This window comes from Carcharodon carcharias (genome assembly GCF_017639515.1).
Source record: "Carcharodon carcharias isolate sCarCar2 chromosome 21 unlocalized genomic scaffold, sCarCar2.pri SUPER_21_unloc_4, whole genome shotgun sequence".
NCBI lineage: Eukaryota > Metazoa > Chordata > Chondrichthyes > Lamniformes > Lamnidae > Carcharodon > Carcharodon carcharias.
Window position 1 is genome coordinate 112,311 of NW_024470578.1, and position 27,914 is coordinate 140,224.

Genomic DNA, 27,914 nt, shown 5'->3' on the forward strand with positions numbered 1-27,914 from the left:
GAAAGTTAAGTTTAGCCTCACAGCAAGAAATGTCACACTTCGAACAAGTCGAGAACAAACAGAAAGGAAGAAGGGCTGGTTGCAAGGCGAAATATGGGTGGGAGAAGGACGAATGTTACTGTCTCCCATTTGCACCGGCACAAATATCACTTCTGATCAATCAACTCCGCTTTGGAAGCAGCGCGCCGGGCCCAATGGGCTCTTTCTGTGCTGTAATTTTCTATAATGTTATGTTTCCCAACACCGCCAACACTGCCACTTTATAACCCACTCTAGCGAAATGCGCTTTCTTGCCTTGTATTCTGCTCGTCGGAAACCAAAACACGGAGCAAATTCCGCGAGTTTTCTTGTCATTTCCAGCACGAGATTTGTCACGAGACTAAATGAGCGACACATTAATGGTGCCAATCCTTCACTGGAGCTCACCGCGTCCAAAGAGCACTGTTATCATCAGCCTGTTAGGCACCTTCCTGCAGTACATCTGCTGAACAATATAAGCTTATCACAGCTCTGCTTTCTTCACATTGAAACCCAGTGTAAAAATGTGAACAAATTCAAAGCTGATTAACGTAGACAAGACTGGAAGGAGAGTGTGACTGTGGATAATCGGCACTGTGCACATTCCTGTAATCAGTATCTGGGAGAATCAGGAAGGTGGTATCTTTTTACTCTATGGTCTGCAAACCTATCGTATTGTGTCTTACATTCCTACGAACTGACTGTGTCTGCATCAAGCAGCTAGTTGACCTGGGAAATGTGAGGGCAGGGGGAGCTGGAGGCGAGACAGGGACAGAAGCAGAAAGAAACGCGACATGAAAGTGCTTTGAATTTGATGTCTGTCAGTTGGTGCCAGTGATAAATGTCTGCCTTGTAGGTGCCACTGAATGAAGTTGTGTTCTTTTTTGTTTTAAAGCAGCAAGATTGTAAATGACAACAGCCCCCAGCATGGGGCTCGAACACATGACCCTGAATATATTCTATTGACTGAGGTAGCCGGGAATGGGGGAAGGAAGCCTTCATATCCCAACAGATATGGCGACAGGCGTTTTTTTTCCACCTGGAGCCTCAGCTTGTTCTGAATCTTAAAGTGTAGAAGGGAATCGACCTACAAAAGTCCCAAGGTTGCAATGCATCCCTCTCAATCATCAATAACATCATTCCCATCTTCCGCTTCTTAGTTGCACCTCCTTCCAAAAATTTCAAACTCTCTCTTTCATCTTTCATCCTGATATTTTTCTCTAACTTTTTAACATGAAGTTGCACAACTAATTTAAATAAAGTTAGTGATGGTAAAAATGTGTTCACCCCTCGGGGAACTGACTCACATTGACACACACAGAGGAACACACACAAACATATGCACTGAGAGTGACAGAGGGCAAGGGTTTGTCTCTAAGGGGAGGCAAATATTCAGAAAGCAAGCACGAGGCCAAGTTTTATTCCAGTTCCAAGTTTCGTGAGTGTTTTCGTGAATGAACAGGAATAGAAAAACCCCCAAGTGTTTGGATAGATTTTATTCAATTTAACCTATAATTAACTCTATAGACACAGTTAAAAACAGGAATAATGAGAAGCAGGGAATCCCAATGGACTTGGGCTCCATCGCCTAAACCAATCGGCCACGACAACTGGCCCTGTGCACTGGTTAATGTCGATAGTATAAAATCATAAATATCTACAGCAGAGGAAGATGACATTCAGCCCATCGTGTCCATGCTGGCTGATGGCAAAAGGAATTCAACTAATTTGATAACCCCGCATTTTCTCCACTGCAATTTAAATTTATATTGTCTCTCCTCGCTCTTCCTGTTAAAATGAAGCATGACAGGCATCTATTTTTGACAGTGAGCTGGCACCTTTTGCATCATTCGTGTTTGTAGTTGCATGTTAAGTGAATGTAATATCTCTGAGTCACATTACATTTCCTATTCACCATTTCACAGGATAAACCCTCAGCAAAGTGAGAAAATCTTTCAGCTGGCAGTGGGTGATTGGAGAGTGGGGCGCCGGAATATTGCTACTTATCTGCTTTTCCCTGTCTCACTCACTGTAGAGCCGAGAAAGAGAGAATAATTGACGGGTTTGTTTGAAACCAATAATTTCACAGGTGTCTAATGAGTTAGGTGTAATTACATAGTCGTTTATTGTTTTTTATTGTGTTTGAAATGAACATTCAAAACAAAAACATCGGTGTGGGAACACACTGGTTAAGGGTAAAGTTTGCGGGATAATTCCTTGCAGCTCAAGTAGCCAATGACAGCCCGGAACTGTGTGACAATGAAAGCTGATAGGGAGAAAAAAGTGAAATCTTCGTCCCTGGGTGGTATTGAACTACCAACCTTTGGCTAACATTGGAATGCACTAAACAATTGCGCCACAGAGACTGAAGTAAGCTGACCTGCCAACTTTCCTAAACCAGGGTGTCAGCGAGTTTAAGCTTCAGATTGCTGCTACCGGGATGACAATTGTTCTCTTCATTTTTACTCTTCCAAAATAAAGGGAGGGACATTCACTGTGGATACATGGAAACAGTCTGATCCCACCCACTGCAGACACATCCATGTCACCGGGAACCAGCTCTCCTACAACCGGTGCCGTCTTCCTTCCAGCCTTTCGGTGTCTTGACTGTTACCAACTATTCTGATTGTCCTGAAGCCGATGTTAGGTTTGAATTTCTGATGTGCAGTAACGAGAATCATTTCAATCTCTCAGGTCAGATAACTTCACTGATAACTTCAGAGTTAATGTTCCAGCGTCTTAAAGAAGGGAAAGGTGCCTTGAATGTCTCTGGTCAGTCGAACAGATCACCCTTCATTGCTCCTCGGATTCCGGTTCCCAAAGAGTTTCTAAAGATTCACAAAGCTGGAGACTGTTTTTTTTGTTTAGGTTCCTTCTCCATTTTCCCACCTGCCAGCTGACAATATTTTCCAAATATTGAGAAGACAGCAAAGTGGCTCTGAGACCACAATCAGATCAGCCATGATCTTACTGAATGGCGGAGCAGGTTCAAAGGGCTGAATGGCCTCCTCCTGATCCTCATTCCTCTCTTTCCTGCGACACAGCCCGGATCAACTCCTGACTTTAGCAAACTGCCTTCGGAATTAATGATCAGTTAAATGAAATAAAAACCATCCAACTATTTCCTTGTTTCTTATTTCCGTTCATCTGCAAACATTCACTAAATTTTCACTCTTAAATTGGGACAATAATTGGCCAAGTTGGTGACATCCTTGTTTTCTGGGTGTTTGTCACTCTCGGTGTAAAGCTCTGTGTGTGTCAATGTGGTTCAGTTCCCCGAGGGGTTGAACACATTTTCACCATCACAAACTTTAGTCATATTAGTTGTGCAGTTTAATACTAAAATGTTACAGAGAAAAATATCAAGACGAAAGATTGAAGAGGAGTTTGCAATGTTTGGAAGGAGGTGTAGCTAAGAAGTGGAAGATGTGAATGATGTTATTGATGATTGAGAGGAATGTATTGCAACCTTGGGGCTTTTGGAGGTCGATCACCTTTGAAATTCAGAACAAGCTGAGGCTTGAGGTCGAAAACAGCAGTGATCTCCATGGATGTTGGGGTGTGGAATACTTCGCTCTTCTTACATGCCTGGCGAGTTCAGTTGACGGTGTCTGAGACTCTTAATGCCAGGTCTGTTCCGTTTGCGACCTGTGCTCAGCGAAATTCCCTTTTTAAACTTTGCTGCTTTCATGGGTGATCCCCAGGTCTCCATTCCTCCGGCAGTGTCACCGCTGAAACTGAGTCTTTCTCCATCCTGCTTTGTTAATATCACAGCTGCTGGTTTCTGAGTGAAAACTGCTCTCTGCGTCATTGAAAGTCAGAGTATTTAATTCTGAACATTTGGTGCTTTCACCGCTGCAGCCTAGGTTTAATTCCCATGCAGAAAAAAGCTTTTCCTTTCCGTTGTGTGAACTGTCACAATGAACAGGAATTCCTTATTGAATGAAATCAGATCTGGCAACGTCTGTGGAGTGAGAAAGAGAGTTAATCTTCCAGCTGGATGAACCTTCATCAGAGCTGGAAAAGCCAGAGATGTAACAGGTGGAAAACAAGTCCAGAGGCGGAGAGAGGGGAGTGAAAGGACAAAAGGGAAGGACTGTGATAGGTTACAAGGCATGAGAGAGAAACTGACTAAAGGGATGATGGTGCAAAATGTGGGTGGGAATGGGACAGATTTTTCTTCCTGCTGTTCAAACTGGGACAAATATCTCTGATCAACCAATCACAACTGCTTTTTCAAAGCAGCACGCCGGGCCGAATGGCCTCTTTCTGTGCTGTAATTTTCTATAATTGTTTCATTTCCATCCTCACTGCTGCTGCCTTCACAGTCATGCCATCATCTTACAACCCTTTCCAGCAAAATCCACCTTCTTCCCTTGTGTTCTGCTCCTTTAAGATCATGGAACTGAATAAATTCAGTGGGAAATTTCCTTCTCATTTGGCACGAGATTTGGAAACAGCTCTGGGAAATATTTGTGTCAGTGCAAACAATAAAATCTCCCCTATCACCTCTACATTTTCCCATGCACCACCATCTCTATGGTCACTGCTTTTCAGCCTATCACAGCCCTTCTCTGATTTCCTATCTTCACCTCTGTATTTGTTCGGACCTGTTGCACGGGTGACATTTCCGGCTCTGATGCAAAACTCCAGCTCTCACTCCACTGATTCAGGCTGAGCTGATATGCATTTTCAGTTTTCAATCAGAAGTGATGCACATTTATTTTAATCATTCGCATGACATTTATAAGCGCCGAAATCCTAACCACTAGACCCCCAGGCTTGCAAATTCACAGCCCGGCTTATCCATGCTACCTGTGTATTTTATTTTCATTTCACATCTCTTTCACCAGAGGCACTTTTCTCCCACAAAATGACACGTTTATGTGGAACTGCAAACGACTTCTTCAGCCAATGACAACAGAGATTGCTGTTAGCTGGAGCAGCATTCATTGTCTCACAGTCCCGCGTTGTCATTGGGTCCTTAAGTGACAAAAAAGGACAGAAATCGCCAACTCTCCTGTTACCCGGCGAGTTCCAACAGATATTTTTTTATTGAATATTCATTTTTAATATTCTCCACTCACACGCTGCCAGTTGAAGGATATCCTCACTTTGCTGAGTGTCCACTTTGTGAAAAGACAAAGAGTATGTGCAATACAGATGTGAGATTCTTCATTCAGCTAACATTCAACAACAAGCCAGGAGCGAAGCAAATTTCCCTCTCCCCTAATTGAACAAGTTTCAATAATGTTTCTGCCCGGTTTTGAACCGGGGACCTTTCGCGTGTAAAGCAAATGTGATAACCACTACACTACAGAAACTTAATGCTGAGTTCGTCAAGTGCACCTGATAAAATGCAGTTCCGCAGCAGCACTTTGGGTCCATGTTTTGAAGAAATGGAATTCGGCTGTTCTCATCAGGAATGCTGGAGACAGACTGATCAACAATGTCATCATCAAATGGCACAGCGTGTTGGAGAGTTATTAGATCATCGCAGCTTCTTTTTTAAAGAGCAATCAATTAGTCTCAATATTCTTCTCTCTTTCCATAAGCCTCGATTTCTCTATTTCAACTAACTGTCTAATTCACTTTTGAAGAAGGAGTTTCTGCAGAATCCATGCACAGTTTCCCTGACCCAGTGACATGGAGATTTGGACTTGGGTTCCTTCCAGTTCCTCGAGGAGTTGATTCTAATCCCAGCGCTGCCGCAGTTTAAGTCACATACCCACTTTTGGGTACTTTAGGAATTCCCTTTCGGAGAACAAGATGGGGCTCTAGTTTAATATAGGGCGGGTTGTGGTCCTTTATTTTGTTTGGAAAAGCACTGAGAGGCAATACAAATATAAATTGTTGTGGGGGTAAAGGCGGGTGTGTGGAATCAGTAGAGCTGCTCTTCCAGAGAGACAGCACAGACACGACGGGCCGATTCACTTATGTTGCAGCCATCTCTGATTTGAAGAGAACACATTTGAGCTCGCGAGCAGCTGTTAGTCGAGCTGAATGTTTAAGGTGACGGATTTGAAATCCGTTGGGGTCTCCCCCTGAAGGTTTGAATCCTGCTGACTACAGTTCACATTATTCCTCATTTTAACCAGGTGCCGCCAACCTCATCCCTGCGGCTCCTGTGAAACTGACAAGGCGACACACGGCAGAAATTCATCACTGAAAGTAACTGACACACATCAAATTCTGCCGCTTTCATGTCGCATCTTTTAACTTCCTGTACTCCATCTCAGACATTTCCACGTCTATCAAATGTCACCCTCCTGGTACTTAGCATCTGCCTCAGTCTATTGAATATGGTCGACTTTCCCGTGAGGTCCTGTTAGATGGTGACTCAATAGCTCAGTAATTAGAGTACTGTCCTCGCAAACCAGAGGCTGTAAGTTCAACCATTACTAGAGGCTATCGTTAACCTTTAGCTGAGAATACGAAGTTATGTGAAAAGCTGAAAAACCGCAGATTAATATATAAGAAGAAAAAGCAAAGTTCTGCGGTGAAGCATTTTAATTTTAAGTTAAAGTACTGCGGATGTTAGAAATCTGTAATAAAAACTGAAAATGCTGGAAAAACTCAGTATCTGACAGCATCTGTTGAGAGAGAAACAGAGTCAATGTCTCGAGTCCGTGTGATCTTCTTCAGAGCTAAAGAGAAGCAGAATTGTTCACTGTTTTTATACTGTTTACAAGGGGTGGGGTGGAGCAGGTGGGGAGGTCAGGAAGAATTGACAAAGATATTATGGGCACAAGACAAAGAGAGTGTTAATGGTAGCGGTAAGGGCTATAAATGGTGCTGATATTTGCATAAAGGTAAGAAAGCAGAATGTGTGAATAGCAGAACAAGGATCAGCACTCTGTGAAAGAACAACATAGAGCAATGACAGATGGCCCTTTAGGGGCCTCTCTCCTCACCTTCCAAGGGCCCAAACACTCCTTTCAGGTGAAGCAGCGATTCATTTCGCACCTCCAATTTGGTCCATTGCATTCACTGCTCCCAATGCGGTCTCTCCTACATTGGAGAGACCAAACGCAGACTGGGCGACCGCTTTGTGGAACATCTTCAGTCGGTCTGCAAGCATGACCCAGACCTCCCTGTCATTTACTATTTCAACACTCCACCCCGCTCTCATGCCCATATGTCTATCATTGGCTTGCTGCATTGTTCCAGTGAAGCTCAACGCAAAATGGAGGAACAACACCTCATCTTCTGATTAGGCACTTTACAGCCTTCCACACTTAACATTGAGTTCAATAGCTTCAGATCACGAACTCTCTCCTCCATTTTCACCCTTTTCAAAATCTCTTTATAAAAAAGTATTTTATTAACATATTTTTCATTCATTTATTCATTATTTCACCCCTTTATTATCCCCTTTTCTATCTTTTTCCCCCAACTATCTCCCCCTCCCACATCCCACCACCAAAGGGCCATCTGTTACTCATTCCATGTTGTTTTTAACAGAGCGCTGATCCTTGTTCTGCTATTCACACATCCTGCTTTCTTACCTTTATACCACTATCAGCACCTTCTTCAGCCCTTACCACTACCATTAACATCGCCTTTGTCTTGTGTCCAGGGCATCTTTGTCAGTCCCTCCTTCGCCCCCACGTATCGCTGACCTTCTATCCAGAATCACCGGCTCTACCTGTCCCGCCCCGCCCCCTCCCCGCCTCACTTAAACAGTGTAAATTCCATCACTTTCTACTTCCCTTCATCTCTGAAGAAGAGTCATACGGACTCGAAACGTGAACAGTGTTTCCCTCACCACCAAGTCTGTGATAAAACTCAAAACTGTTCAGTTTTTCCAGGACTTTCTGTTTTTATAATATATAAGAAGTGATTGGACAACAAGATGTAAGATGGAGAAAAATGTGGCAAAGACTGAAGCAACTCAGTTAGTCGTAGTAAATTTTCAAAAGCAACAAAGCAGAACACGTTTGAAAAGGTGAGAAAGATGTGCTGATGTTCAAAGAGACTCGGCTGCACTTGTGCAAAGAACGTGGAAAGTTACATCAGTCCCTACAGCACAATTGATCAGCGTGTTCGACTAACTGAAAGTTTGGCGGTTCTCAGGGATGAAGGTTCCAATGTTTTTTCCTCCCATCAACATTCATTGTCCCACAGATTTGGGTTGTCAACGGCGGCAAGAAATTTTTCCACAAATGTTGCCAGTTCTACTTACTCTGCAGTGGGTTTTGAACCAGAGAATCTTCCCCATGTAAAGCAAATGTGATAATCACTGGACTACAAAAACTACACGCAGCTCCTCGCAGAACAACCTAGAATATTAAACTTTGCTGTCTTATTGCAGTTCCGAACCTTTTTTATGGAAGTACAATTCGGCTGAGAAGCCTAGCCCTGCGGCAGAGAAATTGATCGAACATTAGAATCATCAAATGACATAAGCACATCAGCAGCTCATTCAAAACTTCCCACATGTGCGAATAACCTTGAAGCAAATCCGTCCCCATCTTTCTCTCTTTTTTCAGAGCCATGCATTTTTCAGAATATTACTCAAAACCTGGAGAAGTATAAATGTCACATGGTTTTGAAATGTTGTATCCAGTTACTATTTAACAACAAACGGGAACGATGTAACCTTTCCTCAAACTTAATTCGTTAATTTTTCTATCCCTTTTCGAGCGGGGAAACTTTCCGTGTGTGAGAGACTGTGATCCCTATTACCCTACACAAACCCTGCAATGTAACAGGGAAACTTTCCGTGTGTGAGAGACCGTGATCCCTATTACCCCACACAAACCCTGCAATGTAACAGGGAAACTTTCCGTGTGTGAGAGACCGTGATCCCTATTACCCTACACAAACCCTGCAATGTAACAGGGAAACTTTCCGTGTGTGAGAGACCATGATCCCTATTACCCCACACAAACCCTGCAATCTAACAGGGAAACTTTCCGTGAGTGAGAGACCGTGATCCCCATTACCCTACACAAACCCTGCAATGTAACAGGGAAACTTTCCGTGTGTGAGAGACTGTGATCCCTATTACCCTACACAAACCCTACAATGTAACAGGGAAACTTTCCGTGTGTGAGAGACTGTGATCCCTATTACCCTACACAAACCCTGCAATGTAACAGGGAAACTTTCCGTGTGTGAGAGACCGTGATCCCTATTACCCTACACAAACCCTGCAATGTAACAGGGAAACTTTCCGTGTGTGAGAGACCATGATCCCTATTACCCTACACAAACCCTGCAATGTAACAGGGAAACTTTCCGTGTGTGAGAGACTGTGATCCCTACTACCCTACACAAACTCTGCAATGTAACAGGGAAACTTTCCGTGTGTGAGAGACTGTGATCCCTATTACCCCACACAAACCCTGCAATGTAACAGGGAAACTTTCCGTGTGTGAGAGACTGTGATCCCTATTACCCTACACAAACCCTGCAATGTAACAGGGAAACTTTCCGTGTGTGAGAGACCATGATCCCTATTACCCCACACAAACCCTGCAATGTGACAGGGAAACTTTCCGTGTGTGAGAGACCATGATCCCTACTACCCTACACAAACCCTGCAATGTAACAGGGAAAATTTCCGTGTGTGAGAGACCGTGATCCCTATTACCCCACACAAACCCTGCAATGTAACAGGGAAACTTTCCGTGTGTGAGAGACCATGATCCCTATTACCCCACACAAACCCTGCAATGTAACAGGGAAACTTTCCGTGTGTGAGAGACCATGATCCCTATTACCCCACACAAACCCTGCAATGTAACAGGGAAACTTTCCGTGAGTGAGAGACCGTGATCCCTATTACCCCACACAAACCCTGCAATGTAACAGGGAAACTTTCCGTGTGTGAGAGACTGTGATCCCTATTACCCCACACAAACCCTGCAATGTAACAGGGAAACTTTCCGTGTGTGAGAGACCGTGATCCCTATTACCCCACACAAACCCTGCAATGTAACAGGGAAACTTTCCGTGTGTGAGAGACTGTGATCCCTATTACCCCACACAAACCCTGCAATGTAACAGGGAAACTTTCCGTGTGTGAGACCATGATCCCTATTACCCCACACAAACCCTGCAATGTGAGAGCCTAATTTAACACACAGAAGTCAGAGAGCTGGGAATTTTCAGATTAGAAAGATGTAACTAATGGAGTGCCATAAGGATCAGTCCCAGGGACTCAATTATTTACTATCTATACTAATGACATGGAGGAGGGAGCAGAGTGTAATGTATCCAAATTTTCTGATGATACAAAAATAGGTGGGAGGTCAGGTTGTGATGAGGACTTGAAGAATCTTCAAGGGGATATAGATAAGTTACATCCGTGGGCAAAAGTTTGCAGATGGAGGTTAATGTAGGAAAGTTTAAGATCATACACATTGTTAGGAAGAATTGAAAGGCAGAATATTATTTAACTGGAGGGAGACTCCAAGAAAGTGCAGCACAGAGGGATCTGGGCGTGCCTGTGCATGAAACAAAAAAAAACTTGGCATGCAGATACAGCAAGTAATTAAGAAGGCAAATGGAATTTTGGCCCGTGTTGCTCGTGGTTGGAGTTTAAAAATCGGGCAGTCTTGTTACAGCTCTACAGGGTGTTGGTGAGGCCGCACCTGGAGTTCTGTGTACAGTTTTGGTCCCCATATTTACGGAAGCATATATTGGCATTGCAGGCAGTTCAAAAGAGATGCACTAGGCTGATTCCTGGGAAGAAGGGGTTGACTAATCAAGAACTGTGAAGCAAGTGAAGACTTTATTCATTAGAGTTTAGAATACTGAGGGGTGATCTTATTGAAACGTGAAAGATTCCGAGGCAGTTGACAGGATAGATGTTGAGAAGATGTTTCCACTAATGGGGGAACCTCCAACTTGGGGACATAATTACAGAATCAGGAAGCACTCATTAAAAAGTGAGATGCGAAGGAAATTCTTCTCCCAGAGGGTAGTGCATGTTTGGAATTCTCTACTCAAGGGAGTTGTGGAGGGTAGCTCACTGAGAGTATTTAAAGAGGAGGTAGATAGATATTTGAAATATCAGGGATTGAGGGCTATGAGGAGCTGGCAGGAAAGAGGAGTTGAGGCCTGGAGCAGAGTAGCCATGACCTTATTGAGTAGCGGGGCAGGCTTGAGGGGCCGAATGGCCGACTCCTGCTCCTATTTCTAATGTTCTTATGTTCTTATGAAACGTGTCTCTGGTGAAAGAGGTCTGAAGCAAAAATAAAAGTCACAGGTAGCATAGATAAGGCACGTTGTGAGGCTTGTGAGCAGCTTTCTTGGTGGTCTAGTGGTCAGGATTCCCTGCTTTCACTGCTGTGGTCCAGGTTTGATTCCTAGTCAGGGAATGGAGATTTACTGACCTCGTGCAAACTGTTAAAATGAGTCTGAGTTGTTTCTTGATTAAAAACAGAAGACGCTCATCTCTGCCAGAATCAGTGGAGTGAGAGCTGGAGTTCTGCCTCAGAGCTGGAAATGTCACCCGTGCAACAGGTCGAGAACAAATATAGAGGTGAAGATAGGGAATGTGAGAAGGTCCGTGATAGTTTGCAAAACCCTGACCAGAGAGATGCTTGTGCAAGGCAAAATATAGCGGGAATAAGGAAGGCTTTACTGTTTACACCGACAAAAATACCTCCCAGATCTTGATCCAAATCTCGTGCTAAATGAGAAGAAAACTCGCTGAATCTTCCCTTTTTTAGCTACACCTCCTTCCAAACATTGCAAATTCCTCTTGCATCTTCCATCCTGATATTTTTCTCTGTGAAATTTGAAACTAATGTGAATAAAGTTTCTGAAGGTAAACATATGTTAATCCCCGTGGGTAACTGAACCACATTGTTACACACAGAGGGACACAGACAGACTTATACACCGAGAGTAACAGAGGGCAAGGGATTGTCTCTAAGGAGAGACAAACACCCAGAAATGAAGCCTGACACCAAGCGGGTTCCGTCTTTGTTCCATTTCTCGCTGCAACTTTTGTGAATGCTTGCACACAAATAGAAATTAGAGATCGCTGTTGGCTTTAGATGGTTTTTATTCAACTTATTTAGACAATTAATTGTGCAGGTACACTGTAAAATTCAGGAATGATAAGAAGCTTAATTGGCAGGATTCCAGCTGACCTGTGGAGATCCCAATGCATTTAAAACCCATCACCTGAAACACTCAGTCACGAATCCAAGCCCCAGATTTGCATTAATGACATTTGTATAAAAACATAGGCGGCTACATCAGATGGTCATTCAGCATGTCGTTCACATACCGACTCTGTGCCAGAGCAGCTCAGTGACTGTAATTCCACACACCGCCTTTTTACTACAGCAGCTCATATTTATATCGTCTCTCATCATTCCTCCTATTAAAGTAAAACACCACACGCAACGCTCCTCCATGTTCCCCTCCAACTCACACACCGTCCTGACTTGTCTGGCACCCAGTGCTGGATGATCAGAAATTTCCACCATTTAAATATTAGGAAGAATTAAGCCATTGTCTTAAGTCTCTGATACAAACTCCACTCCCAAGGCACCAACTCCACCGCTCTCCCTGACAACTGTCTGGGGCTGAACCAGTCTGTTTGTAAGAACAGAGGAGCAGGAGTAGGTCATTCAGCCCATCGAACCTGCTCCACCATTCGATACAATCAATGTCTTTTCCTCACATTATCCCCATATCCCTTTATGGAATTGCTCAATCTGCAATTCATTATTTGTTACCTCTAGACTTAACTATCCTAACACAGTCCCTCCAGCCTCCCACATTCAGCCTCCCTGGAATCCAAAACTCTGCTTACTCGCACCAAGTCTTGTTCACCCATCACCCTGGTACTCACCAACTTACAATGGTTCTGAGTTAAGGCAAACCTCAATTTTAATTTCTCATCCTTGTTTTCAAATCCCTCCATGGTCTCTTCCTCCCTACCTCTATAATCTCCTCCAGCCTCACAACCCTCCGAGATATCTACACTTCTCTAATTTCGACCTTCTCAGCATTCCTGATTTTATCTGCTCCACCTTTGGTATCTCCCCCTTCAGCTGCCAAGGCCACAAGCTCTGGAATTTCCCCCCTAAACCCCTCCACCTCTCTTTCCTCCTTTAAGATAACCCTTAAACCCTAATTCTTTTAGTAAACCTTTGTGCACCTGCCCTGATATCTCTTCATGTGGCTCAGTGTGAAATGTTGCTTTCTAACAGTCCTGTGAAACACGCTGGAATGTTCTATTACACAATAGAACTAATTAATTAAGGTTTCAGGATGGGCAGTATGTGATGGTCAATCTAAGCTAAGTAGTGAAAGAGAAATGGAATCTAGCATAGGAAAAACAATTCTTGATTATGAAGATATATTGGAAAGATAAAGCTGGTAAGCCAGCAGCACATGGTCGGGGGTTGGGCAGCAGTGGAAACCTCATTTAGACACAGTCAGAGATTTACCAGAATGGTTCAAGGGATGAGGGATATTGTAAGGTCAGTTTGGAGAAACAGGGGTTATTCTCCTTGGAGCAAAGGAGATTGATGGGAGATTTGATAGAGGTGCACATGTTTATGATTGTTTTAAGAAATGATGTTCACATTATCTGATTGTAAAAGGTTTACAGACGGAAGGAAGAGTAAAATCCTAAACAGAGCTAAACTCTGATTGTTAGAGACAGAAGGAGTTAGAAAATGACAGGGCGGTATTCAGGGAGGGCAGAGGTGAAACAGAGAAATAGATGGACATGGATTGAGATCTACAGTAAAGGAGTCACACCAGCCTCAGAGCCATGGAACCTCTCACAGAAAACAGAGCATAGCAATTAAAGGTCCAGATTGTAGGTGAATGGTCAGAACTACTCAGCTCTGAAACAATTTCTGTTTTCATTTTTAAACTCTCCTGCTGGAGCCTGCAGCTGGAAAGATATCAGAAGCACTGGAATCAGAGAAAAATCTCCCAGTTGAGGAAATACCTGGGGAGCGGGGTGATGTCAGCATGTAATTGTCGATGTGTGATGATGTCACCGTGTATTTGTCGATGTGTGATGATGTCATACACACGGACACAGAACATCTGGGTCTCTGCAAACCTGTGATCACCACACATTATGAAGGATGTGAGGGTCCATGAGAGGAGGCAGAGGAGATTTACCGGAATGGGTTGAGGGATGAGGGATTTTAGCTGCAAGGTTAGTTTGGAGAAACTGGGGTTGTTCTCCTTGGAGCAAAGTAGATTGATGGGAGACTTGATAGAGGTGTACATGTTTATGATTGGTTTAAAACTGATGTTCATATCATCTGATTGTAAAAGGATACAGGACACAGATTTAAGATATGGGGCAAGATGTACAGCGGGGATGTGAGGAAGAAATTTTACACAATGAGTGGTAATGACCTTGGAACTCAATGCTTACACTTAAAGGCCGATAATCTCCAGGGTTTGCGCCTATAATTATTATTATATTGTTATATATTATAATTAATTAGTTATTATTTATTAATTAACTATTATCTTCACCAAGCCAGTGAAGCGCACATCCCGTCAATGAATTTTAAAAATCCCAGTAATGAACCGAGTGAACCTTCTCTGAAATGCCTCCAACTCTATCCCTCCTCAAAAGTATCCCATAACTATGTTATCACATGGTGCAAATAGTAGCAGACAGACCTTGATCTTTCGAATTCTCTATCTATTTGCTAACAGAATATCCCCCTCCCCAAATTCTGATAAAGATTAACTGAGACAAAAACAGAAAATACTGCAAAAACCCAGCACGTCTGGCAGAATCTGTGGAGAAAGAAACGCTTTTTCTGTCTTTGTTTCAGATTTTCAGCATCTGCAGTAATTTGCTTGTATCTAAAGATTAACTGAGACTGGGTCTGTAATGGCGGCCGGATTACCCACAGCCCCATGCGCCGCAGAAACCGCCCTATCTGCCGCGGGTTGTCCGGGTGGATATTTGTAAACTTGTTCACTCTTTTTCCTTAAATATATTGCATGTACTGATTATTATTTGTCCGGGTGGAAGGCGCATGCTCGGAGTCTCCTGCTCTCTTTGCTTGAGGTTGGTGCCGGAGAGAAGCCTGAAGCGGCGGATATTGACAGTGGAGAATGTTCATTGGTTCAGATTCAGCTCTGGGGCCGCACTCGGGATTTGTAAACCCCGCCCCCGACACTGACCTCACACCTGACAGCTCACAATGCCCGGCTGATAGGATGAGGGGGTGTGACTGGAGGACCGAGCCGGAGCGGCTGGTCCTCCAGCCAATCGGAGTGAATGAGGGGCGGGGCTGGGAGTGAAGCATGCGCAGTGTGAGTAATGGCGATGGGGAGACGCTCCTTTGTCGGGTCCTCAATGGGAAAGGGAGTGACCGGCGGGGCGGAGGGAGCGATGGATCCGGCGGGTGGACCGGGAGGCTCCGTAAACATGTTGTGTCAGTAAAAAACCTGGAAAAGGACTTCCCGGTCCCCGGGGGAGCCTCCCGCCGTTTGCTCCGAGCGAGGCCGCAGCTTCCTCCCAGTGACAGACCCGGGCTCACGGAAAGAGGCCGTTTGCCCATCGTGTCCCTGCCCGTCATCCATCCCCGATCTCCTCTCATCCCATTTCCCAGCGCTTGGCCCGGAGCCCTGTCAGCTCAGGCGTTTCAAATGCTCATCGAAATCCTTGTTAAATGTAGTGAGGCTTCCCGCCTCTCCCACCCTCTCAGACAGTGAGTTCCAGATACCCCACACCCTCTGGGTGAAGAAATCCCTCCTCATCCTGCCCATCTGACCTGCCCGTCCATATCGTCCTGTAATCTAAGGCTTTCCACCTCGCTATTTACCACACCACCAATTTTCATGTCATCTGCGAACTTACTGATCATACTTCCTACATTCATGTCTAGATCATTAATGTACACTACAACCAGCAAGGGACTCAGCACCGAACCCTGCAGTACACCATTTGTCACAGGTTCCCAGTCACAAAAACAGCCTTTGACCATCACCCTCTGCTTCCTGCCACTAAGCCAATTTTGGATCCAATTTTCCAAATTGCTCTGGATCCCATGGTCTCTAACCTTCTTGACCAGTCTCCCATGTGAGACCTTGTCAAAAGCCTTACTGAAGTCCACATAGACTACATCAACTCCACTACCCTCATCTACACCCCTACTCATCTCCTCGAAAAATTCAGTTAGGTTTGTTAGACGTGATCCCCCCCCACCCCCCAGACAAAGCCAAGTTAACTATCCTCGATTAAGCCTTCCCTCTCCAAGTGGGGATTAATTCTGTCCCTCAGAATGTTTTCCAAAAGTTTCCCTACCACTGATGTTAGACTCATTGGCCTATAGTTCCCTGGTTTATCCCTGCCACACTTCTTGAATAACGGTACCACATTAGCTATGCTCCAGTCCCCTTGCATCTCTCCTGTGGCCACAGAGGATTTGAAAATTAATGCCAAGGCTCCTGCTCTCTTGCCTCCCGCAGCAGCCTGGGATACATCTCATCTGGGCCTGCGGATTTATCCACTTTTAAGGCCGCAATGAGACCCAGTCTCAGTTACTCTTTGTCCGAATCTGGGGAAGGGAGGGGGAGATTCTCTTAGCACAAAAATTGAAAAATAAGAAAGACCAAGTTCCAGCTCATACCATTCATACCTTATGCTAACATAGTTATGGGATAATCTTGAGGAGGGATAGAATTGCATTGGAAGCGTTTCAGAGACGGTTCACTCAGTTGATTCCTGGAATGAAAGTGCTGTCTTTTTTTAAAAATTCATTCACGGGATGTGGGCTTCACTGGCTGGGCCACCATATATTGCGCATCCTTAGTTGCCCTTGAGAAGGTGGTGGTGAGCTGCCTTCTTGAACCATTGCAGTCCATGTGGTATAGGTACACCCACAGTGCTGTTAGGAAGGGAGTTCCAGGATTGACCCAGTGACAGTGAAGGAACGGCGATATATTTCCAAGTCAGGATGGTGAGTGACTTGCAGGTGAACTTCCAGTTGGTGGTGTTCCCATCCATCTGCTGCCCTTGTCCTTCTAGATGATAGTGGTCGTGGGTTTGGAAGGTGTGTCAAATGAGCCTTGGTGAATTCCTGCAGTGCACACTGCTGCTACTGTGCATCCGTGATGGAGGGAGTGAATGTTTGTGGATGTGGTGCCAGTCAAGTGGGCTGCTTTGTCCTGGATGGTGTCAAGCTTCTTGAGAGCTCTGAGAGCTGCACTCTCAGTTTGCCAGGCAAGTGGGGAGTATTCCATCACACCCCTGACTTGTGCCTTGTAGATGGTGGACAGGCTTTGGGGAGTCAGGAGGTGAATTACTTGTCACAGGATTCCGAGCCTCTGACCTGCTCTTGTAGCCACAGTATTTAAATGGCTAGTCCAATCCAATTTCTGGTCAGTTGTAATCCCCAGGATGTTGATAGTGGGGATTCAGTGATGGGAATGTCATTGTACGTCAACGTATGATGGTTAGATGGTCATTGCCTGGCACTTGTGGTGTGAATGTTACTTACCACTTGTCAGCCCAAGTTTGGATATTGTCCAGGTCTGGTTGCATTTGGACATGGACTGTTTTAGTATCTGAGGAGTCATGAATGGTGCTAAACATTGTGCAATCATCAGTGAGCTTCCCCACTTCTGATCTTATGACGGAAAGAAGGTCATTAATGAAGCAGCTGAAGATGGTTGGGCCGAGGTCACTACCCTGAGGAATTTCTGCAGTGATGTCCTGGAACTGAGATGACTGACCTCCAACAACTGCAACCATTTTCCTTTGAGTTAGGTATGACTCCAACCAGTGGAGAGTTTACCCCCCTGATTTCCATTAACTCCAGTTTTGCTCGGGTTACTTGATGCCACACTCAGCCTTGATGTCAAGAGCAATCACTCTCACCTCACCTCAGGCGTTCAGCTCTTTTGTCCATGTTTGAACCAAGGCTGTAATGAGGTCAGGAGCTGAGTGGCCCTGGTGAAACCCAAACTGAGCGTCAGTGAGCAGGTTATTGCTAAGCAGGTGCTGCTTGATAGCACTGTTGATGACCCCTTGCATTGCTTTACTGATGATCGAGTGGAGACTGATGGAGCGGTAATTGGATGGGATGTATTTGTCCTGCTTTTTGTGTACAGGACATACCTGGGCAATTTTTCACATAGCCGGGTAGATGCCAGCGTTGTAGCTGTGCTGGAACATCTTGGCTAGGTGTGTGGCAGGTTCTGATGCACAAGTCTTCAGTACTATTGCCGGAATATTGTCAGGGCCCATAACCTTTGCAGTATCCAGTGCCTTCAAGCCATTTCTTGATATCACGTGGAGTGAAGCGAATTGGCTGAAGACTGGCATCTGTGAATCGATCATCTACTCGGCACTTCTGGCTGAAGATTGTAGCGAATGCTTCAGTCTTATCTTTTGCACTGATGTCCTGAGCTCCTCCATCATTGAGGATAAGTATATTTGTGGAGCATCCTCCATTGAGTTGTTTAATTGTCCACCATCATTCACGGCTGGATCCGATCCGTTGGTGTGGGATCACTTAGCTCTGCTTATCACTTGCTACTTATGCTGTTTGGCTTGCAAGTAGTCCTGTGTTGTAGCTTCACCAGGTTGACACCTCATTTTTAGGTATGCTTGGTGCTGCTCCTGACATGCCCTCCTGCACTCTTCATTGAACCAGGGTTGAACCACTGGCTTGATGGTAATGGTGGAGTGGGTGATATGCCGGACCATGAGGTCAGAGATTGTGTTTGAGTACAATTATGCTGCTGCTGATGATGGCCCACAGTGCCTATTGGATGCCCAGTTTTAAGTTGCTAGATCTGTTCGAAACCTATCTCATTTTGCACAGTGGTTGTGCCACACAGCACAATGAAGGGTATTCTCAATGTGAAGGAGGGACTTCGCCTGCACAACGACAGTGCAGTGGTCACTCCTACTGATGCTGTCATGGACAGTTGCATCTGCGACAGGCAGATTGGTGAGGATGAGGTCAAGTACATTTTTCCCTCTTGTTGATTCCCTCACCGCCTATGTCCTTTAGGACTCAGCCAGCTCGGACAGTAGTGGTGCTACCGAGCCACTCCTGGTGATGGACATTGATGGCCCTCACCCAGAGTACTTTCTGCGTCCTTTCCACCTTCAGTGCTTCCTCCAGGTGGTGTTCAGCATGGAGGAGCACTGATTCATCAGCTGAGGGAGGGCAGTATGTGGCAATCGGCAGGAGGTTTCCTTGCCCATGTTTGACCTGATGCCATGAGACTTCGTCGGGTCCGGAGTCGATGCTGAGGACTCCCAGGGCAACTCCTTCCCGAATGTATACCACAGAGCTGCCAACTCTGCTGGGTCTATCCTGCCTGTGGAACAGGACATACCCAGGGATGGTGATCGTGATGTCTGGGACATTATCTGTAAGATATGATTCCGTGAGGATGACTACATTGGGCTGTTGCTTGACTAACCTGTGAGACAGCTCTTTCGGCACTCGCCCCCAGATGTTAGTGAGGAGGACTTGGCAGGGTTGACAGGGGCTGAGATTTACCATTGTCGTTTCAGGTGCCTAGGTCGATGCTGGGTGGTCTGTCCAGTTTCATTCCTTTTTTGTGACTCAGTGGTGGCTTGATACAATTGAGTGTCTCGCTTGGCAATTCCAGAGTCAATCACATTGCTGTGGCTCTGGAGTCACATCTAGGCCAGACCAGGGGAGGTACAACAGATTTCCTTCCCTAAAGGGCATTAGTGAACCAGATGGGATTTTACAACAATAGTTTCATGGTCATCATTAGACTTTGAATTAGGTTTTTATTAAATTCAAATTCGAACATCTACTGTGGGATTTGAACCTGGGCCTCTGGATTGCTCATGTAGCAACAATGCCATTAAGCCATCCCCTCCCCCCTACTGGGGGTGATGTGCAGCTGTGTGCATGTGTGTCCACCATCTTTTTAGGGGAAATGTGCAGCTGTTGTGATCAAATCTGGAGCAATTAAAATTTCAAGTCAGGATTATGAAAATAAAGGAAGTGAAGATATCTGGGAGGGTTGTGAGGCTGGAGGAGATAACAGAGATAGGAAGGGGGGAGACCATGGAGAGATTTGAAAGGATCAGAAGTTTAAAATTTAGGTACTTCAGTGAGCACAGGGGTGATGGGTGAACAAGACTTGGTGCGAGTAAGCACACGGGCAGCACAGTTTTGGATGACTTCAAGATTACAGGGAGGGTGAATGTGGGAGGCCGGCCAGGAGTGCGTTAGGATAGTTAAGTCTAGAGGTAACAAAGGAATGGATGAGAGTTTCAGCAGCAGATGAGCTGAGACTGGGCTGGAGTTGGGTGATGTTACTGAGGTGGAAATAGGCGGTCTTGGGGATGATGTGGATATGTGGTTGGAAGCTCATCTTGGGGTGAAAGTTTTCACCATGTTTGTGAACAGTCTGGTTCAGTCTCAGACAGTTGTCAGGGAGAGGAATGGAGCTGGTGCCTAGGGAGTGGAGTTTGTAGCGGGGACTGAGGACAATGGCTTCAATCTGCCCAATATTTAAATGGAGGAAATTTCTGTACATTTAGTACTAGATTTCAGACAAGTCAGGACAGTGTGTGACTTGGAGGGGAACTTGCAGGTGTTTGTGAACACCATCACCTCCTACCCTGGTCCTGCTAGATGGTGGAGGTTGAGGGTTTGGGAAATTCTGTCAAAGTTCTAGTCAGGTTCCAGATATATAAAATCCCTTTGCTTTACTTGGTACCTCTCCCGCCTCTATCTCTCTCTCTTCCTGGTTCCCATAGAAGCCAGGGTTTTGCTTGTACCGAGACTGGGTGGCAGGTTCCCTTCCCTGAAGGACATTAGTGAACCAGTTGGGTTTTTATGACAATCCATCAGCTTTGATCGTCCCTTTTCTCTGTTCCAGCCCGACAAATTACCTGATTCATTCAGCTCAATTTCACAACCTGCCTTTGTATTTTTGTGGGTTCTCTCTCACTCCTTTTTTGTGTTTTAAATCAATTTCACAGGGTATCAGAAGGGGAGGATTTACAGTCTGGAAACTGAAACCAAACATCACATCAGGATCTGATGCAGTCACCCAATTTATCCTAACCTGAATATCTTTAGATTTTGAACATGGAAGGAAAAAGCACTGTTCCTAGTGGGGAGAAACGTACACGTGTTCTGTGTGTGGACGAGGCTTCAGCCGATCATCTGGCCTGTCAGAACATAAATGCAGTTACAATGGGGAGAAACCATGGAAATGTGGAGATTGTGGAAAAGGATTCAATTACCCATCTGACCTGGAAACACATCTGAGCAGTCACACTGGGGAGAGACCGTTCACCTGCCCTGAGTGTGGGAAGGGATTCACTACCTCCTCCCACCTGCTGACACACCAGCGAGTTCACACTGGGGAGAGGCCGTTCACCTGCCTTGACTGTGGGAAGGGATTCATTGATTCATCCAACCTGCGGAATCACCTGGAAATTAACACTAGCCAGAGGCTGTTCACCTGCTCCAAGTGTGGAAAGAAATTCATTCAGTCATCCCACTTGCTGAAACATCAGCGAACTCACAATGGGGAGAGACCTTTTAAATGTCCAGATTGCGGGAAGTGTTATAAAAGCTCCAGAGACCTGATGTCCCATCAGCGTGTTCACACTGACGAGAGACCTTTTAAATGTCCAGACTGCAGGAAGTGTTATAAAGGTTCTGGGGAAGTGATGTTCCATCAACGTGTTCACACTAATGAGAGACCATTCAGGTGTTCTCACTGTGGGGCTGGGTTCAGGCCATCATCTAAGCTCACTGTACACCAGCGAGTTCACACTGGGGAGAGGCCGTTCACCTGCTCCGAGTGTGGGAAAGGATTCACTTTGTCATCCACCCTGCTGAGGCACCAGCGAATTCATACCGGGGAGAGACCGTTCACCTGCTCCCAGTGTGGGAAGAGGTTCTCTATGTTATCCACCCTGCTGAGGCACCAGCGAATTCATACCGAGGAGAGACCGTTCATCTGCCTCAAATGTGGGAAGAGATTCACTCAGTCATCCCACCTGCTGACACACCAGCGAGTTCACAAGTAACTATAGTGGTTGGATTTTGCTGTTAATCACATCCAGGACTGAATCATGTTCACTGGGGTCTGTTTCTGCTGATAATAAACTCAAGCCCAGTTACAGGGGTTAATATTGTGAATATTAGTCAAATAACTCAGGTCTGTATCAAACGTGCTGTATTGAACATATTAATTAAGAGCAGGAGTAGGCCATTTGACCCCTTGAGCCTGCTCAGCCAATCAATAAGATCATGGCTGATCTGATTGTGGCTTCAACTCCACAAGGAGCCTACCCCCAAAAACCTTTACTCTCTTAGCAGTAACAGAAAAGTGCTGTGTAAGCAGGCTAAGTTCTTGTTTTATTGCAGCTTTGACAGGGTAAATTCACTCTCTGTTGTGAGAGTTGAGTAGTTAATTCGCTAACTGGTTGAATCTGGTTATTCTAGCCCCTGTTCAGTTGGCTATAAATACAGGCCTCTTCAGAGCAGCTAAGGCAAATGAGTGCATACTTGGAGTTTGGTGAGGAGGGGGAGTTCGGTGAAGTGGAGGGAGGAGATGCTCATTTCCTTTATTTTATCTTTCTCACACTGTTGGAATTGGTTTTTGCTCTACTACAGGGAAAGGAGCTAGCTATTTGGTGAGTAACTGGTGTGTGGTTAAGGCCTATTCTATTCTTAAGGTTTAAAATAGTATTCAAATTGGAGGTAAAGTTAATATATAAAAAAGCAATATAAATAGGTGATTAATATAATTGAGTAATAATTTAAAACACATTAAGGATGGCAGGACAGGTGATGTGTCAATCACAGAATCACAGAATTATTACGGCACCGAAGCCGCAGATGCCACAAACCTTCCTCAAGCCCGAAAAATATCCATTGGCCATTACCCTCTGTTTCCTATTACTCATCCAATTTTATATCCACGTTGCCACTGTCCCTTTTATTCCACGAGCAATAAGCTTTCTTATAAGTCTGATGTGTGGCACTGCATCAAATGTCTTTTGAAAGTCCATGTGCACCACATCAACAGCATTAACCTCATCAACCCTCTCTGTTACCTCTTCAAAACACTCCAGCAAGTTAGTTAAACATGATTTCTCCTTTTGAAATCCATGCTGGCTCTGCCTAATCAGCCCATATTTTCCCATGTGACCGCTAATTCTATCCCGTATAATTATCCCGAGAAGCTTCCCAACACCTGAAGTGAAACTGATTGGTCTGTAATTGCTGGGCTTATCCTTACAGCCTTTTTTGAACAAGGACATAACGTTTGCAATTCTCCATCCGCTGGAACCTCCTCCGAGCCTGGGGAAGACTGAAAAATTATGGCCAATACCCTTGTAATTTCCACTCTTACTTCCTTCAATATCTTTGGTTGCATCTCATCCGGTCCCGGTGCCTTAACAAACTTAAATACCGACAGTTTATCCAACACTTCCTCCTCATTAATTTTGAATCCTTTTAGTGACAAGGTTTCCTCCTCTGTCACCGGGGCCTTGGTAGCATCTGCTTCCTTGGTAAAGACAGATGCAAAGTGTTCATTTAACCCCTCAGCCATGCCTATTGCCTCCCTGTGCAAATCCCCTTTTTAGTCTCTGATCAGTCCTATTTTCTTTTGACCATCCTCTTACTATTTTTGTCTCAATTGGAGACTTTGGGATTCCCCATTTTGTTGGCTGCCAGTCTTTTCTCATGATCCCTCTTTGTTTCTCATATTTGCTTTCTCACCTCCCCTCTGAACCTTCTGTATTCAGCTTTGTTCTCAATTGAATTTTCTACCTGACACTTGTCATAAGCACACTTTTTCTACTTAGTCTTGATTTCTATCTCCTTTATCATCCAGCCAGCTCTGGATTTGCTTGCCCTACCTTTCCCTTTGGAGGAATTATACCTTGACTGTGCCCGAACCATTTCTTCAGCTGTTTTTCCCCACCCACATTTGGTTCTAGTCTATCCAGCCTAGCTCTGTTCTTGCCCCATTGAAGTCTGCTCTCCCCCAGTTAATTATTCTCACCCTGGATTGCACATTGTCCTTTTCTAACATCATCCTAAACCTTATGATACAATGATCACTGTCTCCTAAATGTTCCCCCACTGACACTTGGTCTACTTGGCCCACCTCATTTCCAAGAATCAGGTCCAACAGTGCATCCTTTCCTGTTGCACTGGACGCACACTGCTGTAGAAAATTCTCCTGAACATAATCTAGGAACTCTTGCCCCTTTCCTCCCTTTACACTACCATTGTCCCAGTCTACATTCGGGTAACTAAAGTCCCCCATTATAATTACTCTATGATGTCTGCATCTCTAATTTCCCTGAAGATTTGTTCCTCTGCATCCTTCCCGATGGTGTATAGACACCAAAGAGTGTAATTGCACCCTTTTTGTTCCTTAGCTCTAACTAAATTGATTCTGTCCTTGAACCCCCGGGACATCCTCTTTCTCCAGCATTGCAATGCTCTCCTTAACCAATACTGCCACCCCATCTCCTTTTCTATCTTTTCTGAACACCTTGTACCCAGGAATGTCTTGCTCTTCCTTGAGCCAGGTCTGTTATTGCCACAACATTATATTTCCAGATGGCAATCTACACTTGTAACTCCCCAATCTTATTTACAATATTCCATGCATTCACATACATGCACACTAACCCTGATTTAGTCTTTACGACATTCTCCCTTACTCCGACTCCAACTATTAACTTATTATTCTATTTTCTCGTGCTTTCGGTCTCTCCCCGTATTTTGTGCACCCTGGTATTCCTCTCTAATGCTCTCTCCTGGTTCCCACACCCTTGCCAATTTAGTTTAAAGCCCCCCCAATGGCACGAGCAAAACGCCCTGCCAGGAACTCAGTCCCAGCTCTGTTCTCGTGCAGCCTGTCCAGCTTGTATATGTGCCATCTTCCCCAGAGCCAATCCCAGTATCCTAGGAATCTAAAGCCCTCCCTCCTGCACCATCTTTCCAGCCACACATTCATCTGTCTTATCTTCCTATTTCTGTACTTACTTGCACGTGACACTAGGAATAATCCAGAGATTACTACATTTGAAGTCCAGCTTGTTCATTTTTGACCTAATTTTCTACCCTTCATAAATTGAGTTCATCCAAAACTGCTCCCCGTGTCTTAACTCACGGCAAGTCCCAATCCTCTGTCTCTCACGTACTTGCTGTCCCATATTGGCTCTGAATCAAGAAATGTCTTTATTTTAAAGTTCTCATCCTTGTGTTCAAATCCCAACATGCCCTCACCCTCCCTATCTCTGTGACCTCCTCGAACCTCACAAGCCTCTGAGATATCTGTGCCCCTCTAATTCCGGCCTCTTGTACATTCCCAATCAGAATCCCTCCACCATTGGTGACCGTGGTTTCATTGCCGAGGCCCCAAGCTCTGGAATTCCCTCCCTGAACCTCTCTGCCTCTACCTCACTTTCCTCCTTTAAGACTCTTCTTAAAACCTACCTCTTTGGCCAAGCTTTTGGCCATCTGACCCAATGTCTCCTTATGTGGGTCAGTGTCATATTTTGTTACATAATTCTTCTGTGGGATGTTTATGTTGAACTGATGTATAAATGTAAGTTGTTGTTGTAGTCATCCATACATAGAAAGAGACAAACCCCTGATATTTTTTTCTCTGTAACATTTTATTACGAAGCTACACAACTGATGTGAATAAAGTTTGTGATGGTAAAAGTATGTTCACCCCCTCAGGGAACTGAACGACATTGATACACACAGAGGAACACACACAGACATATGCACCGAGAGTGACAGAGGCCTAAGGAGGGGCAAACACCCAGAAAGCAAGGATGTCACCGACCAGGCCAATTATTGTTCCATTTCAGACTGCAAATTTAATGAATGTTTGGGATGAAGGGAAATAAGAAACACTGGGAATTTGGATGGTTTTTATTCCATTTAACCAATAACTAATTCTGTGATTGGTTGTGATCAGGAGTGATGAGAAGCGGAGTTGACAGATTTCCAACCTGCATGAGGAGAACCCACTGGATTTCAAATCCACCGTCTTAATCACTCGGCCACAACTACTCGGGAAGGATGATAGAATGGATACGGAGTGTTACAGAGAAAAACGGTATTCGGTCCATCCAGTCTGTGCCCTTCCCCCACCCTTTCCTGGTCACCTGTAATTTACTGTCTCTGTCTCTCCTCATTCTCCCGACCAGAATGAAACACTGCACAGCTCAGCTGCCCCTTGCCCACATGAAGAACTTTCTGGAACAACCTAGCAGAGCAAACCACCCAAAACTTTAGCAGTGGTGGGATTCAAACCCACAGCTCCAAAGAGACAAGATCCTAATTCCAGTACCACACACTGCTCAACCACATGACCACATTCACATCTGGAACATTCAAAATGACTAATAAAATCACGAAAGATGTTTTGTTGTGAGCTGTGTTATTTAGTAGAATTAGAGCGAAGTGTGGGATTGAGCCAGAGCCTAAGTCACCCACTTAAAGGACTGGAAGAGGGAGAAACTTGTCACAAATGTTGTGTTGTGATGTGGTAGATTTTGTTAAAAAAACTAATATTTCTTTTAAATGGGCACCTTAAAAAAGAACCTTAAAAATAGCTGCTAAAGGTCACCTGACCTTTTACAACTGCAATATTTGCCAAGCTTCTAGGAGGCTTCAAGTAAATTGCAAAAGGACCTACCCAGATATGTGACGACATCTGAAATCCAAGGCGATAAAAACAAAAAAGCTGCGGATGCTGGAAATCCAAAACAAAAACAGAATTACCTGGAAAAACTCAGCAGGTCTGGCAGCATCGGCGGAGAAGAGAAGAGTTGACATTTCGAGTCCTCCTGACCCTTCGCGAAGGGTCATGAGGACTCGAAACGTCAACTCTTCTCCGCCGATGCTGCCAGACCTGCTGAGTTTTTCCAGGTAATTCTGTTTTTGTTTTGAAATCCAAGGCGCATTTCCACAAGGGTAAACTCATTGACAGTGGTTTTCCTGGAGGTGTGAATAGCTCTTTCCTATCTCACCAAACCTCCCAGAATGGGAATCATTCAAGTTATTAAACGTATTAACAGTTCTCTTGTATCAACACTTTTTTTTCTTTAATTTAAGCCTTTTGGAGACATTGTTACTAAATTTGGAATCCACTGTCCCTCTTTGCTCTTCCTTTGCAATGTAAACCAATTTAGATTTGTTTCCAGTCTTGTCATTTCCAAAGGGTCCCGTCCATATTCAATAAAATGTTTGTTGATGGCTTCCTGTTCTTTCTTCCTTCTACTGTCACGATGTGAGTCTAGTTCTTAATCTGTTACATGGTCTCTCCCATGTATCAGATTTTGCAATGTTTATATCATATTGCATAGACAACATTGTTGTTCACATGTGATTCTGTGGTTTAAAGGGGTGTTTTCCCTGTGTTGAATTTTTGTCTTGTTTTCAGGACTTTTAAGTGCTTGAATGTTATAGTTTCTATTCCCACAATTTGTTGTGGTTTGTGTGCTCACTTTGCTGCTAACGAAAAGATCCTTTCGGTTTTTATTCTTTCTAAAGGCTGTTATTTTTTGGTTTAGTGAGTCGATTCCTTCATTTAAGTTTTCAAAATTAGTTTCAATTACTTTCTTTATATGTGGTATCCTATTGCAATATCCCATAATATGTGGTATTTTCAGGGCCTAATCTATTTAATCTTGGAGGGTTGTCTAATTCTTTCCAAAAATTGTATTTGATATGTTTAAGGAACCTTTTTGCGTATCCCCTCTGTCACAACGCAGTGAATGAGGTATTGATGACACTGTTAAATCTGCCTGTTCTGTACAAATGCCATGGAATCGCATCAGTTGTGAATTCATTAATCGATGGAAGGTGTGTTTAGCATGGTGCCTTTTGATATGTAATAGGGTGCGCGTGTCTGTTGATTTAAAGAAAACG

At 44.5% G+C, this 27,914-nt stretch overlaps 1 protein-coding gene and 1 non-coding gene across 2 annotated transcripts; one reads left to right on the top strand and one right to left on the bottom strand.

Moving 5' to 3' along the window:
• The first annotated feature begins 280 nt into the window (after positions 1 to 280).
• LOC121273453 (gastrula zinc finger protein XlCGF17.1-like) lies at positions 281 to 26,404 on the top strand. Its single transcript, XM_041180620.1, has 3 exons — positions 281 to 457; positions 21,101 to 22,023; positions 25,957 to 26,404. Exons 1-3 carry the CDS (start codon positions 281 to 283, stop codon positions 25,976 to 25,978), a joined length of 1,122 nt encoding a protein of 373 aa, XP_041036554.1. The 3' UTR covers positions 25,979 to 26,404.
• Positions 5,270 to 5,342, bottom strand: trnav-uac. Its single transcript has one exon. It is a non-coding gene; the product is annotated as a tRNA-Val (tRNA).
• Positions 26,405 to 27,914: the final 1,510 nt, after the last annotated feature.